Source organism: Culicoides brevitarsis, chromosome 1, assembly GCF_036172545.1.
Source record: "Culicoides brevitarsis isolate CSIRO-B50_1 chromosome 1, AGI_CSIRO_Cbre_v1, whole genome shotgun sequence".
Classification (NCBI taxonomy): Eukaryota; Metazoa; Arthropoda; class Insecta; order Diptera; family Ceratopogonidae; genus Culicoides; species Culicoides brevitarsis.
The window spans coordinates 21915127-21933568 of NC_087085.1; the positions used below are offsets into that span (position 1 = coordinate 21915127).

The 18442-nt window shown below is 33.6% G+C and overlaps 5 protein-coding genes across 5 annotated transcripts in view; 3 read left to right on the top strand and 2 right to left on the bottom strand.

Annotated features, from left to right (window-relative positions):
- Window positions 1-18442, top strand: part of LOC134838053 (calmodulin) — an 87313-nt gene that overhangs the window by 41334 nt on the left and 27537 nt on the right. The window lies entirely within an intron of this gene.
- Window positions 10944-13819, bottom strand: LOC134838173 (protein Wnt-5). The gene is made up of 3 exons (XM_063853646.1): window positions 13605-13819; window positions 11374-13540; window positions 10944-11309 (listed from the first exon to the last, which is right to left on the bottom strand). Exons 1-3 carry the CDS (start codon window positions 13652-13654, stop codon window positions 11283-11285), a joined length of 2244 nt encoding a protein of 747 aa, XP_063709716.1. The 5' UTR covers window positions 13655-13819; the 3' UTR covers window positions 10944-11282.
- On the top strand, window positions 13915-14640 carry LOC134827406 (uncharacterized). Its single transcript, XM_063840027.1, has one exon. It carries the CDS (start codon window positions 14010-14012, stop codon window positions 14568-14570), a length of 561 nt encoding a protein of 186 aa, XP_063696097.1. The 5' UTR covers window positions 13915-14009; the 3' UTR covers window positions 14571-14640.
- Window positions 15223-16564, bottom strand: LOC134827405 (protein preli-like). The gene is made up of 4 exons (XM_063840026.1): window positions 16169-16564; window positions 15891-16107; window positions 15614-15769; window positions 15223-15558 (listed from the first exon to the last, which is right to left on the bottom strand). Exons 1-4 carry the CDS (start codon window positions 16258-16260, stop codon window positions 15412-15414), a joined length of 612 nt encoding a protein of 203 aa, XP_063696096.1. The 5' UTR covers window positions 16261-16564; the 3' UTR covers window positions 15223-15411.
- Window positions 16683-18366, top strand: LOC134827404 (AP-1 complex subunit mu-1). The gene is made up of 3 exons (XM_063840025.1): window positions 16683-16727; window positions 16824-17951; window positions 18011-18366. The coding sequence occupies exons 1-3, from the start codon at window positions 16686-16688 to the stop codon at window positions 18107-18109; spliced, it is 1269 nt and encodes a 422-aa protein (XP_063696095.1). The 5' UTR covers window positions 16683-16685; the 3' UTR covers window positions 18110-18366.

Below are 18442 nucleotides of genomic sequence, written 5' to 3' on the forward strand. Positions count from 1 at the left end.
CCAAATCATAACTTTTGAAATCCGTTCATTTGATATGGAATTCGTCCTACATATGTATGTCACGAATAAGGACAAACTCTCAATAAAGTGTGACTAAAATGAAAAAAAAACTTGACATGGTGAAACACGTTCATCACTCATTACTCGAAAACTGCCAGCAATAAAAAAAATATTTCAAAACCATATTATATGGTGCATCGTATTAAAAGTTCTATGCTCCAATCATTTTATCGCATGATTTTATTCAAGTTAATCCTTTTCAGAATACTTTCCTAATGGTACAGCTAGACCACATTTAACTGAAAAGCGTGTTATCAAAACCCGGGGTGGGCGCATACAAAACCACATATTAACGGAAAAGTTAATGTTCCTTACCCTCTATTAGCTAATTGAAGATATATCGAAGTGTGATTGAAATGAAAAAGCGTTTCACTTTATGACATTTTAATTCCATCTTAAAATGTTACTGCCTCACTGTATCTCTTTCTTATCCTTCATCCTCGTTATGTATATTGCTTTATATTTATGGAACATCAATGGATCTCTGGTATAACGTTTTATTATTATTATTATATTTAATATGAAGGCATAAAATCATAATACTGATGTAAGTATGTACTTATGATACTTGACATTTTGATTGTTTACCGAATCGATTCCTCACTCACTTACTCGCACACACGACCTACGTATGCCAAATGAAAGGCGTTTGATGACACGACGACGACGATACATGCCATACCACATCATTATGCTCATATGTACTATTCAAGGTAAATTGAACAATTTTCCTACAGATATTCCGAATGCGGAAAGAAGTTAAGCTCTTTGATATTTTGTACGTACATTTGATATACTGGCACGCATTGCGAGTGTTATTATTATTTTCTACATGATGTGCGTTGAAAAGGATAAGAGATTTAAGATTTAAATACAGATTGCTTTTGAACAGGAAGATTATTATTATTATTTTATAAAACCTTCTGCATGCAATGGAAATCATAATGAAATGAAAAAACATTACACGTTTCGCACGAAAATGGTTGAATGAATTGAATAAAATGATTTTAGACTTTGATTATTTCTACTTACTTTTATTTTCTGCGTTTTTTTCTTTCTTCCTTCCTTCTTCTAGAACAACAACACTTTGAATCTGTTATCGAAAAAAAATAATTATCGAAAAAAAATAAATTGAATGTAATGCAACTTGATATTTTATTTGTTTATCAAAACTGTGCCAACATTGCGTGTACAACGCAAAACCTTTATTGTAAAAGTCCTCGTTAATTTTCGTTCGTATACCTTATGTGACTAAATTTAATTTAAAAAAAGAATAATCTCAATTTATTTTTTAAATTACCTAATTTGTTTTGAAAATTTTTTAAAATTCAATAAAAATTTTCCAAAAATTATTTTTATTTTTCCCCCTGAAATTTGTCAATTTAGTCGCAGTGAGATGGAAAAAATTTAAATAATTGAATTTAATTGCCTCTCTCTACTGACGACAGTCCAAAAAACGGCCAAAGAAGCATTTTTATTTATGCAAACAGAAAAAAATAGGACAAAACGACCACTGATGATTTTATGTCTCTAATCATTCAAATTAAATGGAGTCATTATGTAATTCCATGGTATGGAAAAAAATTGAGTATCTTTTTTCTAATTATTTTTTTGTGTGTTTCATTCTTATACTCGATTGCAATAATTTACTTTGCTCCCCAACACAGAGGAAAAAAAAACGAAAATGAATAAATTTGATACTTTGTTGGTACGTGTTTTTTGTTGAAGTGACGACTCCGAGTCCCTTTTGCAATTAATTTTGCTTATGTTTCAGGCGTTAGAAAATACGTACGAGCAACACAAAAAAAAACGTCGTGGCTTGGCATCTATTCTATGGAGGTAAATGTGTAAATGTTTTTGGCATTGTCACTTGCGTTATATAGGAGGAAACAATAACATTTAACAGAAAGAGAAATAAATGTAATAGCAAAGTGAGAAAAATTATTTTAGAAACACACATATACGATGGCAACAAAAAACGATAATATTGAAACCTCAGGAGGGCAAAAATTTCAATTAATTTATCTGAACCTAATTTCTGTGTGTTTCTCCCAAAGATAAATATTTATGTGTGTTCTATTTGTTTGCCACCGTTTGATATTAGATTATAGAATTTTATTTGGATTGCGTTGGACCTCCACCCTTTTCCACACAAAATATACACATATTAAGAAATAAACGAGCTATATTCAACCAAATTATCATTTGAAAATCCGCCGTATACTCTCCAGTGTTTGTTTTTCAGTACACATGTGCACGTTCTTGACGCTAAAATACCACTTAATTTAACGCATGATTGGTTTTTGTTTGTCGTTTATCTCCTATCTCTCTCTCTATCTATTTAAATAGCTCTTAAAGAACAGACAGATGGATCACAAAAAGGGAAATACACATTAACATGCATAAAATTATCCAACTAATACTGCCTTTCTGTCGATGCATAAATCAAATTAGTCTGTTCAATTTTAAAGTTTCCCTCAAATAGAGCATCATTTTGAAACAATTGCCTTTTTTTCATGGAAATTACTGATTGATTTCACAAAAATCAACAATGACAAGCGACAAATTAACCAAACTGAGTCCAACCACCCGATTTTGTCTTTTGGAACGCAACGCACAGGTAAACCGAAAATGTATACATAATACAGATGCGTTTGCATATTTTCCATAACTTGCCAACCACGATCAGGTAACATGACCAGCAGCATTGTGGCGACCAGTACGCAAGTAATAATATAATAAATAGCCCAGTAATAAATTTTGCGAATTTCATCGGTGACGAAATCAGACATGTGTACGGCAGTCGTTGGATATTCTGCGAAAATGTGTGATAAATTATTCAAGAGAAAAACATGGAGCCAGCTTTTAAGGTGTATACGTTTTGTTTTTCGCATTTCCATCCAGTTGTCCCAATATTCCTGCCAACAGAAAAACAAACAGCAACAACAACAACGGACATCGATCACAATATACGAGGAATTATTTTAGCATACAAGCTATTTGGATTGAATCTCTTTCACTGCACAAACATTTGCGTAAATCAATTGAATTGTCCAGTCAACAAAGTTTGATTTAGAGATGATAAATAATCGATGGAGTGTATTATGTTCGGAATATGCATGCGACCGACTAGTCTCACATGGATTTGTAAGCTCTCCGCAAAACATGGTCCTGATATTTGTTCTCATGAATTTTGTTTGCAGTGCAAATAATAAGAACTTGAATTGAAACTCAGACAGGTGTAAACCAGCAAAATTATTGTGCGACACAAAAAAAAATAGCTGATGTTTTATTTATTCTTTTGCATTGACAGCGGTTCCGATAAACGATGAAAATCCTCTTTTGTGTTACGTAATTTAACATTAATGTGGTGTAAACTAAAATGCAGTAAATTGTTTTAATTTAGCAACAAAGATTTTCCAATCAGTGCTGCATAAAAGACCGACGAAAACACGTTTCTTTGCTACACATGAATAAATTTACGTACCTACATTTGCAACTAATTAATTTTAATAAAACGTTGTTGTTAGGTTGCCACGTGCACATGATACTTACTTTGCAGCATAAATAATAATCATTTGACTCGTGTCGTCGTGTCAGAGAGAGGGTTTTGAAAAATCATTGAAGCCTACAATTAATCAAAAGTGGAGGAGCGTTACCTAAGATTTTGTCGTGTACCGATATTTTGTTACGTGAGACTGATACATTGTGAAAAGTTGGTGTTTCGCAATTTAAATTATCTGCGAGACATGGATCTAATTGGAGAACTGTCAAGCTGATCTTTTTTTCCTGATGAATGACAATTTTGTGGTTTAAATTTTTAGGCCTACACAATAGATGACAAATTATAAAAGAAACGTGAATTAGATTATTGAGAAGACTTATTTCAGCCAAACTTCCGCACAAGATTATAAGACATACGTCTTCAACTTGTTTAAGCTTTAGTGATACCACATTTTTTATATTGTGATGTGATTCTGAGTAATATTAACTAAAAATTAAGACAAAAAAATTGAGTGAAGCTTCATATTGGTCAACTGTTTTTTTTTTGCAGTGTAAAAAAAGCGTTCGATCGCCTATTTTGGAATTGAAGGTGTCCTCATCTTTTAAACATCATAGACAGAAAGGATGATGCGACTCGTTTTTTACTCAGTTACCTAATGGAAAAGGTCATCATTGAAATGAAGAAAGCAAGGAATAACACAAGTCAGAGCTGCTTATTTACAGACTTTATACTAAAGGACAACAAAATTCTAAATTAAAAAAAAAAAACAATTAAAAACCTTTGTTGATATAAATAGTCAGTAATTTAATTTTCATCTTCTTCAGTAATGCACATAATTTTTCTGTAGTCAAGAGCTCCATAATAAGTTAGCAGATTTTATTAAAAATATAAAAATATCTTTAAACAATTTTTCATCAACTCAAGAATTTTAGATAATTTTGAACAAATTCTCCAGTTAATGTTCCAATTTTCAAAATATTTATATAGTATCTCGCACATTTTTAAGCTTGCGAGACACTAATTTTTTACACTGTACTGTATATGTGTGCATTAGAGGTAATAAAGAGGGGTTGTATTACGTGTAAAATTATGTCCCCCAATATGACGATATCCGATGCAAAAATGTTGGTTGCTCGAGACAGCTCCCCTGTGTATCACGCATTTAATTAAAAAGCAATGTCTTGTATGCGATACAAGAATGGAGACGACGCGTTGAAGGGGGACCTGAGTTTTTAATTTTTAACAAGCAAATATTTTGACAATATCACCCTGATTATGCTCCCACTTGATCAAAAGGTCCCCAAATTAAATTTTACAAATTTAAAGTTATCATTCAAAATTTTTTAATGATCAATGACGATGACGACGATGGCCATCACATCACTGCATTAAGATAAAAGCAGTGCTTATTAATGACTGTTATTAAATTATACAATACAATAATGTTTTTGTTGATCATAGTAACATTGCTATACCTCTCATAAATAAATATGCACAATCAATGAGTTCTAACATAATTAATAATTATATAACATATTGTGCAGACATCATTTAGATGGGGGGTTAATTTCTAATGTGTACTCGAATAAACTCAAGCGCAAAATGTCACCTTGATGTTAATAATTATTATTGACATTGTTGTATGGCCTCCTATTGTTCTATATTTCGCGTACTGTAACCCTTTTATCAACCATTCAATAAAATTAATGAATATTTAATTCAAGCTACATCTTGTATAAGGAGAAAATTTTAAATGCAGTTTAGAGGCGTACACATGTAAATTAATTGAAGACTGGACACAATTTGTATACTAATTGGTGAGAGCTTTAAAACAGGAAATGCTGCATTAAAACGAATTTTCTTCTGATTTCACATTTATTGAATGACCAAAAATTCTAAAACTTTATTATATGATAAAAACTTAAAACTACGTACAATTTTATTTTGTTTATGATTTTAAAAGTTTTTTTTTCACTTATTTCATTATATATAATATTAATCAAAAAACACTAAATATATTTTTCAAACTAATTTTTCACAATTTCTTTTAGATAAAAGTTGTTTTTTTTTAGAAATAGAAAATTTCAGTAACTACGACAATGGTAAATAATTTGAAGTGTTTAGAATAGTTTTTGTTTATTTTTTGATGACATTTAGAATTTTTAAGAGTAGTGTATAAATGTTAAAAATTCTAAATTAGGAAGACATCAAGATCACGTTATCAAACTTTCATTTTATTAATTATAAAAATTTTATTAGTTAAGTACTTTTTTAACAACCTTCAAATTCTTAAATCTCACATTTTTTTTTTTGCAAAATCGAAATCGATTATTTTATATGTACCTCCAATATTTTAAAACAAAAAACAAACCATTAAACATAAAGAAGAGGAGCCAATTTTGTGTCAAGCTGTGAACATAAGATAAAGAATGCAAGAATAATTTAGTATGGAAATGATAAACAAAAGGAGGAAAATCCTCGTTTATGGTAGAACAAAAAAGGAGCAGTTAATAAATTGCTTCAACACATTAATAATTGCTGAAACATGCTCAGTAGATACCCACACACACACGATGAAAAAAGGTAGCAAAACAACAACCAAAAGACATACGGTCACAATAGTTTATAATAATAACCCACCCTTTTTTCGGTATTAACAATAGACTCAAATAAGAGATTTCTTCGTAGTTAGTGTAGTTTTATTACAGTCCGACTGCTGTTGATGTGACTTGTTTTTCATGCAGAGACGGAACCACGTAACAGACTAGTCACGAACGCACCATTAACGAGACGAATGCTGCGAAAATCCTCCATAATCTGCCCTGTTGGCATTATTATTCAAAGAAAAACACAAAAAAAATATTAACAGCGATTATTAGCAGTAACACATGCTGCTGACACTTCATAAATTTTATTTGGAAGAGTTGGAAGTCTATACCTACCATTGAAGGGTTCGACACAAATAGGTCAAAAAATTGACGTACGACTAGACTGAAAGCGAAGAACCGCTAGAATAAAACGAGCAAATGTTTCAACTGCCGGAAAAAAATTGAATACTTTACTGTTGGTCCTTTGCAGGTGCCTTTTTGCTTGTTTCCTAGCTAGCTAAAACGTCATCAGAACGGAATATTACAGTGAACAAATTTCCCTCATATTAATCATGCTATTTTTACTAAATCTTCTTTGCTACCATTTTTCTCCTATGTTCGCACGTCTATTGTCTGGCACATTTTGTCATAGCGACTCGACTCGGACAAAAGTGAAAATCTTTACTTTTTTTTATCACTCTAATAACACGTACACACCAAGTGACAATGTCGAAAGATATCGTAGCAGGGTGAAACGATAAATTTGAAACGTATGGCCAGTTGTGTTTTCGCCGCTGTTCTTGCTGCTGTTGTTGTTCTAAGCTCTCTTTTATTTAATAAATGTGCAGAGATTCATATTAATAACATGCCAGATATAATAAAAGCATATTTCTGTTTTATGATAGGTACGGTCGCCAACAACGACGATGACATTATAGACATTAACAAACTGTAGCCCATCACAAATTTGCTAGTATTGCTGCACGTATTTCCTTCACTCTGTTGTGTGTGTGTGGGTACCTAAATCCTCGTAACAATGGAGCAGGATTATAATCTGGACTAATTCATGACATTAGATTAGTCTTTTTCTCTTCCGTTTCATAAAATAAACTGCGTATGGCAACGACTAAGCTCCAAAAAAAAATGAATGAACCGAAAAAATGTCTGCCTTTCATATTAAAAAAAAAGGTTTTATTTTTGTTGGTTTCACAAAAAAACGAAATAAAGTAAAAAATAACTATCTAAAAATATTTAATTATGAAAAAAAGTATACTTACTAAATATTAATGAAGAGCAAAAAATAAAATAAAAAATAAAATTAAGCAATTTATTTATTTAATTGTAAATATTTTCCGGAAAAAATATGTCAAACAAAAATTAATATAATAAAAAAGCCTCATATTGTTTAAAATTATAATTTTTAAGTACTTTGTTTCTTATTGTTTTAGGAAAAAAGTTTTAAATATTTCATTTAATCAAGTCTCAAAGGAATTTCCTCCTCCATTATAACTAATAAAAAAATATATATAAAATATATAAGACCTAATATGCAGAAAACTAGATTATGAGTATTTCATATGTTTGTACTAATCTGAATAAAATTAATCTGTTGGAGCGTTCAAACTGGATATCAGCCAAAAATTTAATACCGCGGATAAACTTTATTATTAAAAATTTCCAAATTAACAGTTTTTATTTTTCCAAACCAAAGCGGATTTCAAAAGGGTTATAGCTAATACATGTTTTAATTTGAAAATCAAAGGACAGACAAGCCCACCCATTTAAAGCTTTTTTATTTCAACTTAGAAATGTTCCATGAAAAAAATCAAAGCATGTCGCAGCGATTTTCCTCTAATTAATTAATGATAATTACATTACATTTACCCCGAAAAAAAAAACGAGAGATAGAAAGGAAAACGGAAGGTACGACAAAAATTAGAAAACAAATCCAATTATCCTAATCAAAATTAATTCAAAAGCTTTTTTCCCCGGATACATAATTAAAACTCCGCTACACATGAACTGAACATGTGCTAGCACAAATAAATGACTTCTATTTAACGAACGATTGGCATTTAAAGTTTATGGCAAATATATATTTTTTTTTCATCTAATATACCGTCTAACGACCAGCTATAACCCACATAACGATCCGCCATAAATAATAATATGAGTAATGAAATACTGTTTTATTGGAGACTATCAATACGGTGGCGGGCGCTTCTTCGATATTCAATCTAACACTCCAACATAATCAGATCTGGATTTTTTTTGTTTTTAAATAAATATGGCAAGATAAATTCAAGTCTTTTGATTCTTCTTTTTGTTGAAAAGCAAATTTTAATAAAAAAAAAATAATATAAATAATACTGGTGGGTTAATATTGAATCGTAATTTAGAAAAAAAAAACTGAAAAAATGCAAGTTTTATTACAGTAATTCTAGAAATCTGTCTTTCTTTTAAAAGTCCTTTCATCAGTTATTATCTAATGGCAGCGATATTAGATAAGTTTTAAGATATAAATTGAATATGAAAATAAAATAATTGCGAAATGGCGAAATTTCGTTCATCCCTCCGCTGTTGTGACTGCGAAATGAAAAGTTTGAGCACAAAAATACCCACTTGGGATTCAATAACTTGTTTGTATATATTACTCAAAAGTCAAGTTGTCGACAAAAATGCATAAATTGGACATTTGGATGTAGGAACCATATCTAAAATACTGAAGCAAAAAAAAAATACTGAAACCAGCAACGACACTCATCATTAAATTTAAAGGGAAAAGTTTGCCGTTACAACGATAATGTATTTTTTCTCTCATTTCTCCATGTTGTTAAATGTTGAAACTTTTTCGTATCTCGGACTAAATTTTTTTTTCTGTTCTTTTTGAGAAAATATAGAAATTTAAAATAAAAAGCTACGTTATGTGACAACGTTCGTAGGTCTTATTGAAAGACAGACCACATGAAGCTACTTGACTAAATATATTGCGATAACATTTAACAAACGTAATATTTTTTATGTGACTGTGGAAAAGAAAATAAGCTAACAAAAACATTAACTTTTCATTTTTAAAACTGTGAACACGATACCGATGTCTAGCATAGGTATGTACGCATTTAAACATAACTCAATTTTTTGTATTCTTTATTGTTTTATATCACATCTGGGAAATAAACGGAAAATTCATGTCCTTGCCAACATGCTTCGTCTTGAGACGAGAGACGCAATACGAATGACGAGGTATCTTCAGAAATTAAACTTAAATGTTTTAAAAGAGAAAAGTTTTATCGCGGAAAAATTATTTCACATTATGTTATTTTATTTGTTTGTTTTTTTTTAGTCAACTTACTCATATGAAAATATTTCATTAAAATTTGGAAGGAAATCCCAAAAAGCAATAAAACATCTTAAAAGTTTGACGAGATAACGTTATATGTGGACTATATGAATAATTGCTATGAAACTTAACAAGTTTCTTTTGTGCTTTTTTTTGTCTCTTTAAGCGCATCTCTACAAGTTTCGAAGCTGGCAAAGTCACGTTTAAAAAAAAAATGTTGAAAACTTACCCCGACAATAAATTGTTGGAGTGGCTGATCCGTCGTGTATGATGTGTACGTATAATGGTAGATATAAATTAAATAAAGGACCTTTTCCAATGTAATAAAAGAAAAGTTTTTTTTTTCTTAGGATGTCCTATTTTGACAAATAACTTTGTACTTTGTAAAACATCACCTAGTTTTTGTTGCACCCAAATGTCCATTGATAACATCTACATTTTCCTTGGGGAATGTTTTGTGCACACGCTTGTCTACTTTGTTTTCTTTTTATCAAAAGTCGACAAACCGTATACATATGTCATAATTTGATGTTATTTTCATTAAAAGTTTTCCTATACTTTTCAACAGAGAGAGAAAAAAAACGAAAGAATTCATGTCTCCACTTATCTCTGTATCGATTTAATGTCATCCTTTTTCCGCAGTTAATTTTATTTTCAATTTTTTGTTATCTTCTAATAATATGAATAGCATGAAAGGACTTTTTTGGAATGAATATGACAGAAAATATTTAATATCCGTGTGTTTCTTAAATAAAAAAATAAAAATGTATATAAAAATGGAATGTATGAGCATTTTTTGAGCATTATAATTTTTTTTCGCTTGCACAAGTTTTCAATTAATTATTATTTGTATTTTTTTTTTTGATTGAGCAAATGTTACTTAATTTTTTGAAACCACAGTTAAAATATGTATGATCATAAGAATTTTCCAAAAACTTATCTTGTTTTGCGTGAACATTTTTGAATAAAAATGATAATCAGTAACACAAAAGTTTTAGAAATTTTGAAATACTTTGAAATTTTTTTATCCTTTTAATTTAATTTAGTTGTTTTGAAATATTAACGTTTTCAGCTATTTTAAAAGAATATTGAAGAAAAAAGTTAAATGTAAATTTTTAATAAATATATTTTTCATTTGATTGACATTTTTCAAAATTAATCAAAAATGTTTATAAAAAAATTAACTCAAATTAATTTAATAAATTTTGTAAAAAATCAATTATTGAATTGAATAATTAAAATCTCTGTATCCCTATGATTTATTTTTCGAAATGTAACGCAAAAACAAAAATAGCTTTTGGAATACCCTTAATAATTAGTAAATATGGAGGTAAAGGTAAAAATAACACTGACGTAAAATTCACATTAATTAGTAAAACTTTCTTACATGATTAAAAATGTTTCAAAATTATTGTTTTTTTTAGAAGACGATTGTTGGACGATTAATACTATTTGAGTAAATATATGTAATGTATATAAAGTATGTATGAGATTGCCACTTTCATACTTTTCTAAAAAATTTAAACTTTCTGCTTTAGGCATAATTTCTATCTTCATCCATAAACCTACTGTCTATCTTTACTTTACTGGGAAATGTTTTTAAGAGTATATTTTAATTGTCATTATTGTTTCAAGTAAATTATTGTTCTTTTTTTGAGATTTCCTGTCATCTGTCTATAAACTTTGAGCATTTTTGCTTCTCACTACCTCTAGTATTTCTTTTTTTTTCTTTATAATATTGTTAGATTTTCTTGTTATTTAATTATTTAAATATTTTAAAACTTAGAATTTACTTACATGTGTATTCTTCTATTGTCTGTGGAATAAAAATAAAACAAAATTTAATAATTTTTCTTTTTAGATGGGAATTCAAGGCATACCTTTACGCAAGTACGACATTTGACCGTACAACACCAGTGGAATTTGCAGTTGCACTTTTCGCGAACCACGACTTTGCGCGTGTTAAAACCTCGACCGCAACAAATGTTGTTTCCAAAGCAGCTATCGGGACCCTTTGAGTTGCGATTACAAACGCGTCCTTGAGTACCCTTCCACCAGTTATTCTTGGGACGACACCAGTCCGGACTGTTTTCAATGTAAACGAGATCCTCGGCATTCGGGATGGTGCGACGATAATCGCGTACCTGCAACTTTTTGCGCTGATTCATACGCACCTGCGTGGCCGAATCATACTTTTCCTTGAGATATTCGGCGATATCCTTGATGGACGTCAGTTGTTGCCAGCACGTTATGACACTGCACGAGCCCGATACGCCGTGGCACTTGCAATTAATTCTAGACTTCTTTACGACGGCACGACGACCTGCCTCATTGTTGTGCAAATTCATCAAGCTACGTGCCTCGAGTTGCGTATTAAATTTAGTGTAGCCTTTGCGGCCTTTGTGTTTGCCATGTTTGTCCTCGTGCGACGACAAAATGGCGGGCGGAGATGTGGACGTTGCCGCACTTTCATCCGTCAAATTTAGCTCTTGCTCTAGTATTTTGGGTATTTCTTTTGGGGGAGCCGAAACAATAGCTCGTGTCAGTCGTCGCAGCTCTTTTTCGCGCGAATCGACAAAACGTTGCGTAAATTTGTACGCAAATTCAAAGTCGTCACCGCAACCGCCCCAGACCCACTGATCTTTGAGCGTTTTTGGACGTTTCGATTTGGAGCAACCGCAAGTGTTGAAGGCTCCGTCGCGACATGCACGCGCCACAAAACTCATCAAAGAGGCGGAGCTCAGTGCATGAACGTAAGCCATTTCCGAGGAACCAATGGAAATAATTGGTCCGAATACTGTGGGATCGTCGATTGTTTGGCAGTCCCAACGACGATTTTTGAACTGCATCTTGCAATTCTGGAGGGCGCTCCGGGCAGCGCGAGATACAACGGGCATCACATTAATATTAGTACCACACAATTTTTGCTGCCCATAAGAAAGTACGTCTGGGATGTAGCAAAGTTTCGGATCGAGTGAGGAAGTCTCGAATTGTTTCTCGATCACGTCAATCGTATTCAAAATCGATTTTTTACGAAGTTTACTGGATGCTCGTCTATTACGAGAAACCTTGCTGCGTTTGAAATTCGCCTTTGTTTCGTCTCTCTCATTCCGAATGGCTTTGTTGATGGATTTTCTGCTGTGATTGGCACGCGAAGACGGACCCATATTCGGACTTTGAGTTCTTTTCAAGTTCTTTCGTTCCTTGCGACGACGTCTTTTCTCGAGTTTACGTTTCTCCTCGTCACTTTCAACTTCTGGATCATCGGCAGAACTCTGGTCATTTTGGAGAAAAACTTGCGGCGGAGCTGCTGTCGTCGAAATACGAACCAAATTTCTCGAATTAATTCTGACCTTTTTAGCACTTGTTGTTCTGGGTGGCGTCGTGGGAGCTTCCGTCGTGGTGCTAGTGGTTGTTTCATTGCTCAAATGCGGAAAAACGACAAATTTACTTTGGAATGTCTTGTCGGCTTGAGCGAAATTTTGCAACATCAAGATGTGATTCTTCAAGTCATCAATGTGCAACGATGTATCTTGAAAAACGGTCGATTTCTTCTCTTTCTCTGTGGATGTGGTCTTGAGAGCCAGCGGAATAATGTATTTTTTCGGCTCACTTTGCAACGCCTCGGCACGTTCTTGCGTCTCCACAATACGAATTGTCTTGTCTGGAATTTCGGTAGTGAAGTGCGTGGGTGGCGTAATCGACAAAGATGGATGGTGCCCAAATAAAGCGAGAAAATCCGCTGTTTGGCCTCCAATGTTGAGAGTCAAGCGTTTCGGGACTGCGGGAATTGTCGTTTTGGCAGCCATTGTCGTAGTGGAAGGAGTTGTCGTGGGACTCGTGACCGTTTGCATCTGCTTACTCTGAATTACGTTCATGTGTTGCGTAAAATTGAAATATGTCGTGTCGTTCGACAAGGTCTCGAATTCCGTGGTGAATTCGACAAAAGGAGACTTGATGCCGAGTGAAAGCCACCATCCTCCTACGTATCCAGACTCCAGATCTTCACTTGTCTGGAGAACGGCTTGGCAAGAAACAAAAATAAGCCTGCAATCAAAGGTAAATTAGTGAATTGGCACTCGTGAAATCGCAGAAAAAATGAAAATCTTACCCTAATACGTAAAAACCATAAAAAACCATCTCTTTTTCTTTGTGCAACATTCTTCTGCTTTAATCTTTTAATTACCGTGACGAAAAGAAAACCAATTATTTGAGATTTAACGAATGTATGGAACGCTCAAAACATATCTAATGCTTTTCCACTCAAATTCGACCGTCACTCGTCTGTTAGTGCATCTTTTAATTGATCTTTTTCCCAAATAAATCTCGAATTTCGTCTTATTTATTTATTTATATTTTGCTTTGAACAAACACAGTAGCAGTCTTTCGCCAAAAACAAACTCGGGCACACCACATGTCACGGCTGAATTAGCAAGTGCAATTTTCATTAACTGTATTGACTTCAGATTTTTCATTTTTGCTAAGATTTTTCATTTTTTACATAATAAACCCGAAAATGTTAGCTATTCGCAGTGGATTCGCTCGTTCCCTTACACAATGGCGTCACCTTTCCACAAGTGCACGTCTGAGAAGTGCTGCCACAGCGACGGCCACCACACAAAAACTAGAAGTTCCACCACCGGAAGGTGCGGAAAAACCATTTAACCCAAAATTGAGTAAAATTGTCGACGAAATTGCCACACTGAACTTGCTGGAGGTGTCCGAGCTGAGCAGTTTGTTGAAGAAAAAGCTAAATTTGCCGGATGCCCCCATGATGCCTGCCTTTGGAGCGATGCCAATGGGTGGTGCTGCACCAAAAGCCGATGAGGAAGAAGAAGAGGTTGCCGTCAAAAAGGTCCAAACTGCATTCAAGGTGAAACTCATGAAGTTTGATGAAAAACAAAAGGTCGCACTAATCAAGGAAGTGAAAAACCTCCTGGAGGGCATGAATTTGGTACAAGCGAAGAAATTCGTCGAAAGTGCCCCGACCATCGTGAAAGAAGATGTTCCAAAAGAAGAGGCTGACAAACTGAAGGAAGCTCTTTCCAAGGTGGGAGCTGAAATTGTCGTAGAATAAGCCACAACTGATAATGTGTAGTTTAAAATTTAAATAAAAAGCAAATAAAACCAGAAAAAATTTAAATTTATTTTTTTTATTTATTTTTCCTACGCGAAATTTTTCATGGAATTGCTGTTTAACATAAGTAGTATGTTTAATTAGCTTGTTACATTAAACGATTACCATACTGGTCATTCTTTTGGGGAATGGAAAAGGTATTTCCAACCTTTAGTCGAGCCCGTTAGTCAAAAAGATATTTTTTTATCTAAATTAAGCCGCTCCAAATGAAACTCAAAACTAAAATATTATTTCGAAAACGAGTAAAGTCAGTGTTTTGAACATCTTTTACTAATTTTTCTAAAGTTAATATTAAAAATCGTCATAATATTTCAAAACCATTAAATTTGTTTCCACATAAAAAAAATCATAAAATTAAGTTCAATGGATTATTTTTTAAAATTTTCTAAAAAATATTGATAATCTTGATTAAAAAAAATTAATCTGGTTTTTTATTTAAATGTTTTTCCTAATTGAATATTTTGTTAATATCTCCCAATTAAATTTTTAAAAAACTCTTTTTTTTTTTTTGAGTTTAATTTGAAGTGGCCCTAGTTAATTGTAAGTTCTATGCAAGTATTTTTTTATAATACGGACTCTTTGAACTTTTGGGTAGTTTTTAGATAAAATATATTTTCAGCAGTGTCAAAGCCTGAATTGGCCTGCCACTTCTGCTTTGTACTTTTTAAATCAACGATTAGATTTACTGTTTTTTTTTTTAAATTAAAATGTTAATGGCTAAAGTTCTCGAGGAAATTGAACCTGTTTGTTTTTTTTTTCTGTGAGATCTTGACTAGTTGAACTAATTTTTTACTGAATATACTTGATAAATTTGTTCCGCGGCCGTTTTTGCTGCCTCCTTTATTTTATCTGCCGGACTTCCAATGTCTCGTTGTGAAATGAGGACACCAGGAAACATATGGTGAAGCACATGATTAAAACCGAGCACCTAAAAAATTAATTATTTCATACGAGTTAAAAAAAAAATTGAAAAAAACTCTTACCGTCTTTGCACAATTCTTTTTAAATCTATCCAAACCAAAAGCCTTTAATGCAGTTGAAAAACCATAAACTTGCGAGTCAATCCAGGCACATCGCACTGCTTCAGTCTTTGCCGATGATTCATTGGACATCCTGTATGTCACTTTCTCGACCACATTCTAAGCAAAAATTTAAAAATAAAAATGTATTTTTAATCACATTATCGAACGACAATGAACTTCAGCAAAAGATATGAATGAATTGCAGTGACGCACGTAAAAATATTTAACACCGGCTTACCATAATTTTGTTAAAACCGATATTTCGTGTGTACGTGACGATAGTTTTTTCCTTTGGATCCACAATCGATTCCTCTACGATACACACGAATTTGGCCTTGAAGAATCGCTCGCCCCACTTGGGCACACGATTTGTTTTTGTCAGCAATCGCTTGGAATGCAATTTTCCGTCTCTGGTCACTTCGCGACAAAGTGTGTCTTCGCTGAGAACGTGCGAACTAGTTTTGCGGATTAAAGGTCATTAATTTTAATTCGAATAATTCAATTATTTTTTTTTACCTGTAGGGATTTGGATACTTTCGCCAGAACGCTTGTGCAACTTGTTCCCATGAATAGTTGAAAGTGGTGCGACTTTCGTGAAATTTCGCCATTCTTATTCACAAAATTCTGTTTTTTTTTCAGCTTAGATTGTCCCAAATACCGTATTCACGTAATCACTGCGTTTCTCAATTAGTAGAAAAAATGTGCAATGCGGTTTGTGGTCATTCACTGTTTCAGCTTGATTTTCTTGAATTCACTTGTAACAACAGTCTTGTTGTCATCAGCCATAGATTAGGTCTCTCGCAAACCCGAAATTTCGTTGAAATTCCTCGTAAATGACCGAAAAATGCGAAAATCTTCCGCACAGACTGAAAAAAAACAAAAGATCGAGAAATCACTGACGTTGACAAGAGACTGTCAGATGTCGCAAGTGACATTTCGGTATGAAAACATTGGGCGAATGAAATTGGATTCGAGAAAAATAGGGAAATTTGTCAAGTATTTTAGTTGAAAAGCGTTTAATTTCACTGCGAAAATGTCGTCGTCCGCCATCTTCATTCTGGACATCAAGGGAAAGGTAAGAGACGCTCGCAGAGCACTTGTAGAAAAAACAGGTGCAGCAATTTCCCTTCAATACGTGTCCTAATTACTAATTCATTGCGTTTTTCCGCAGGTGCTCGTTAGCAGGAATTACCGCGGCGACATCGATATGAGCCTCATCGACAAATTTATGCCGCTGGTGATGGAGAAGGAGGAAGAAGGCTTGCAAACGCCCATCATCCAGCTGGATTCCGTCTCCTTTGCTTACGTAAAAACAAATAACCTGTATATCGTGTCGATTACGAAGAAAAATGCAAACATTGCAATGGTTTTCGTGTTCCTTCACAAGGTGGTGACAGTCTTTACGGAGTACTTCAAGGAGATGGAAGAGGAAAGTATTCGCGATAATTTCGTGTGCATCTACGAATTGCTCGACGAACTGCTGGATTTTGGGTATCCCCAAACGACAGACAGCAAAATCCTGCAAGAATACATTACGCAGGAAGGACACAAATTGGAGATACAGCCAAGAATCCCTCTGGCTGTCACAAATGCCGTTTCGTGGCGCTCCGAGGGCATCAAATACAGAAAGAACGAAGTTTTTCTCGATGTCATCGAAAGTGTCAACTTACTGGCGAACGCCAACGGGAATGTCTTGCGATCCGAGATTGTGGGTGCAATTAAAATGCGCGTTTATCTCTCGGGCATGCCTGAATTACGACTAGGTCTCAACGATAAAGTGCTCTTCGAGAGTACCGGACGTGGCAAATCCAAGTCTGTCGAGCTGGAAGACGTCAAATTCCATCAATGCGTCCGATTGTCACGCTTCGAGAACGACCGGACAATTTCATTCATTCCGCCCGACGGTGAGTTCGAGCTCATGTCCTACCGGCTAAACACCCACGTTAAACCCCTCATTTGGATTGAGTCCGTGATCGAGCGTTTCGCGCATAGTCGCGTCGAGTACATGATTAAGGCGAAATCCCAATTTAAACGGAGATCGACGGCGAATAACGTGGAAATTATTATTCCTGTGCCGATGGATGCGGACTCGCCAAAGTTCAAAACCACCATTGGCAGCGTTAAATATGCGCCGGAGCAGAACGCCATCACATGGAGTATCAAGAGTTTCCCCGGTGGCAAGGAGTATCTTATGCGGGCGCATTTTGGACTGCCTTCAGTGATGTCGGAAGACACGGAGGGAAAACCCCCAATCCAAGTGAAATTTGAAATTCCCTATTTTACGACGTCGGGCATTCAGGTAAGTTTTTTTTAATTTTTTTCTGAAACACAAAAAATTTATAAATTAAAATTTTTTAGGTTCGCTATCTTAAAATTATCGAAAAAAGTGGCTATCAAGCTCTGCCATGGGTGCGCTATATAACACAAAACGGAGACTATCAGTTGAGAACAAATTAATTAACACTTTGATTTCGGATTTTAAGTTTAACAGTGCACTTCCATTTTAATTTAGTATTATTCCATATAAATATTTTATACAATTTTATTAATATTATTGTTAAAAAACATTATTCAAATCTTAGTTTGAGTCGTATTTTGGCTTTTACGCAAAACGAAGTGGCTAGATCTACCTCGGACGGCAGTTAAAATTAAACTTAACTATTATTTTAGCAATTATTATAACAAAAAAAATGATTATGAGAAAAAAATAAAGAGAAAATTAAAAATTTAAATTGAATCCATCGATAAACAGACAGACGGACTGAAAGAGCTTCCGAATTTTTTTACGGA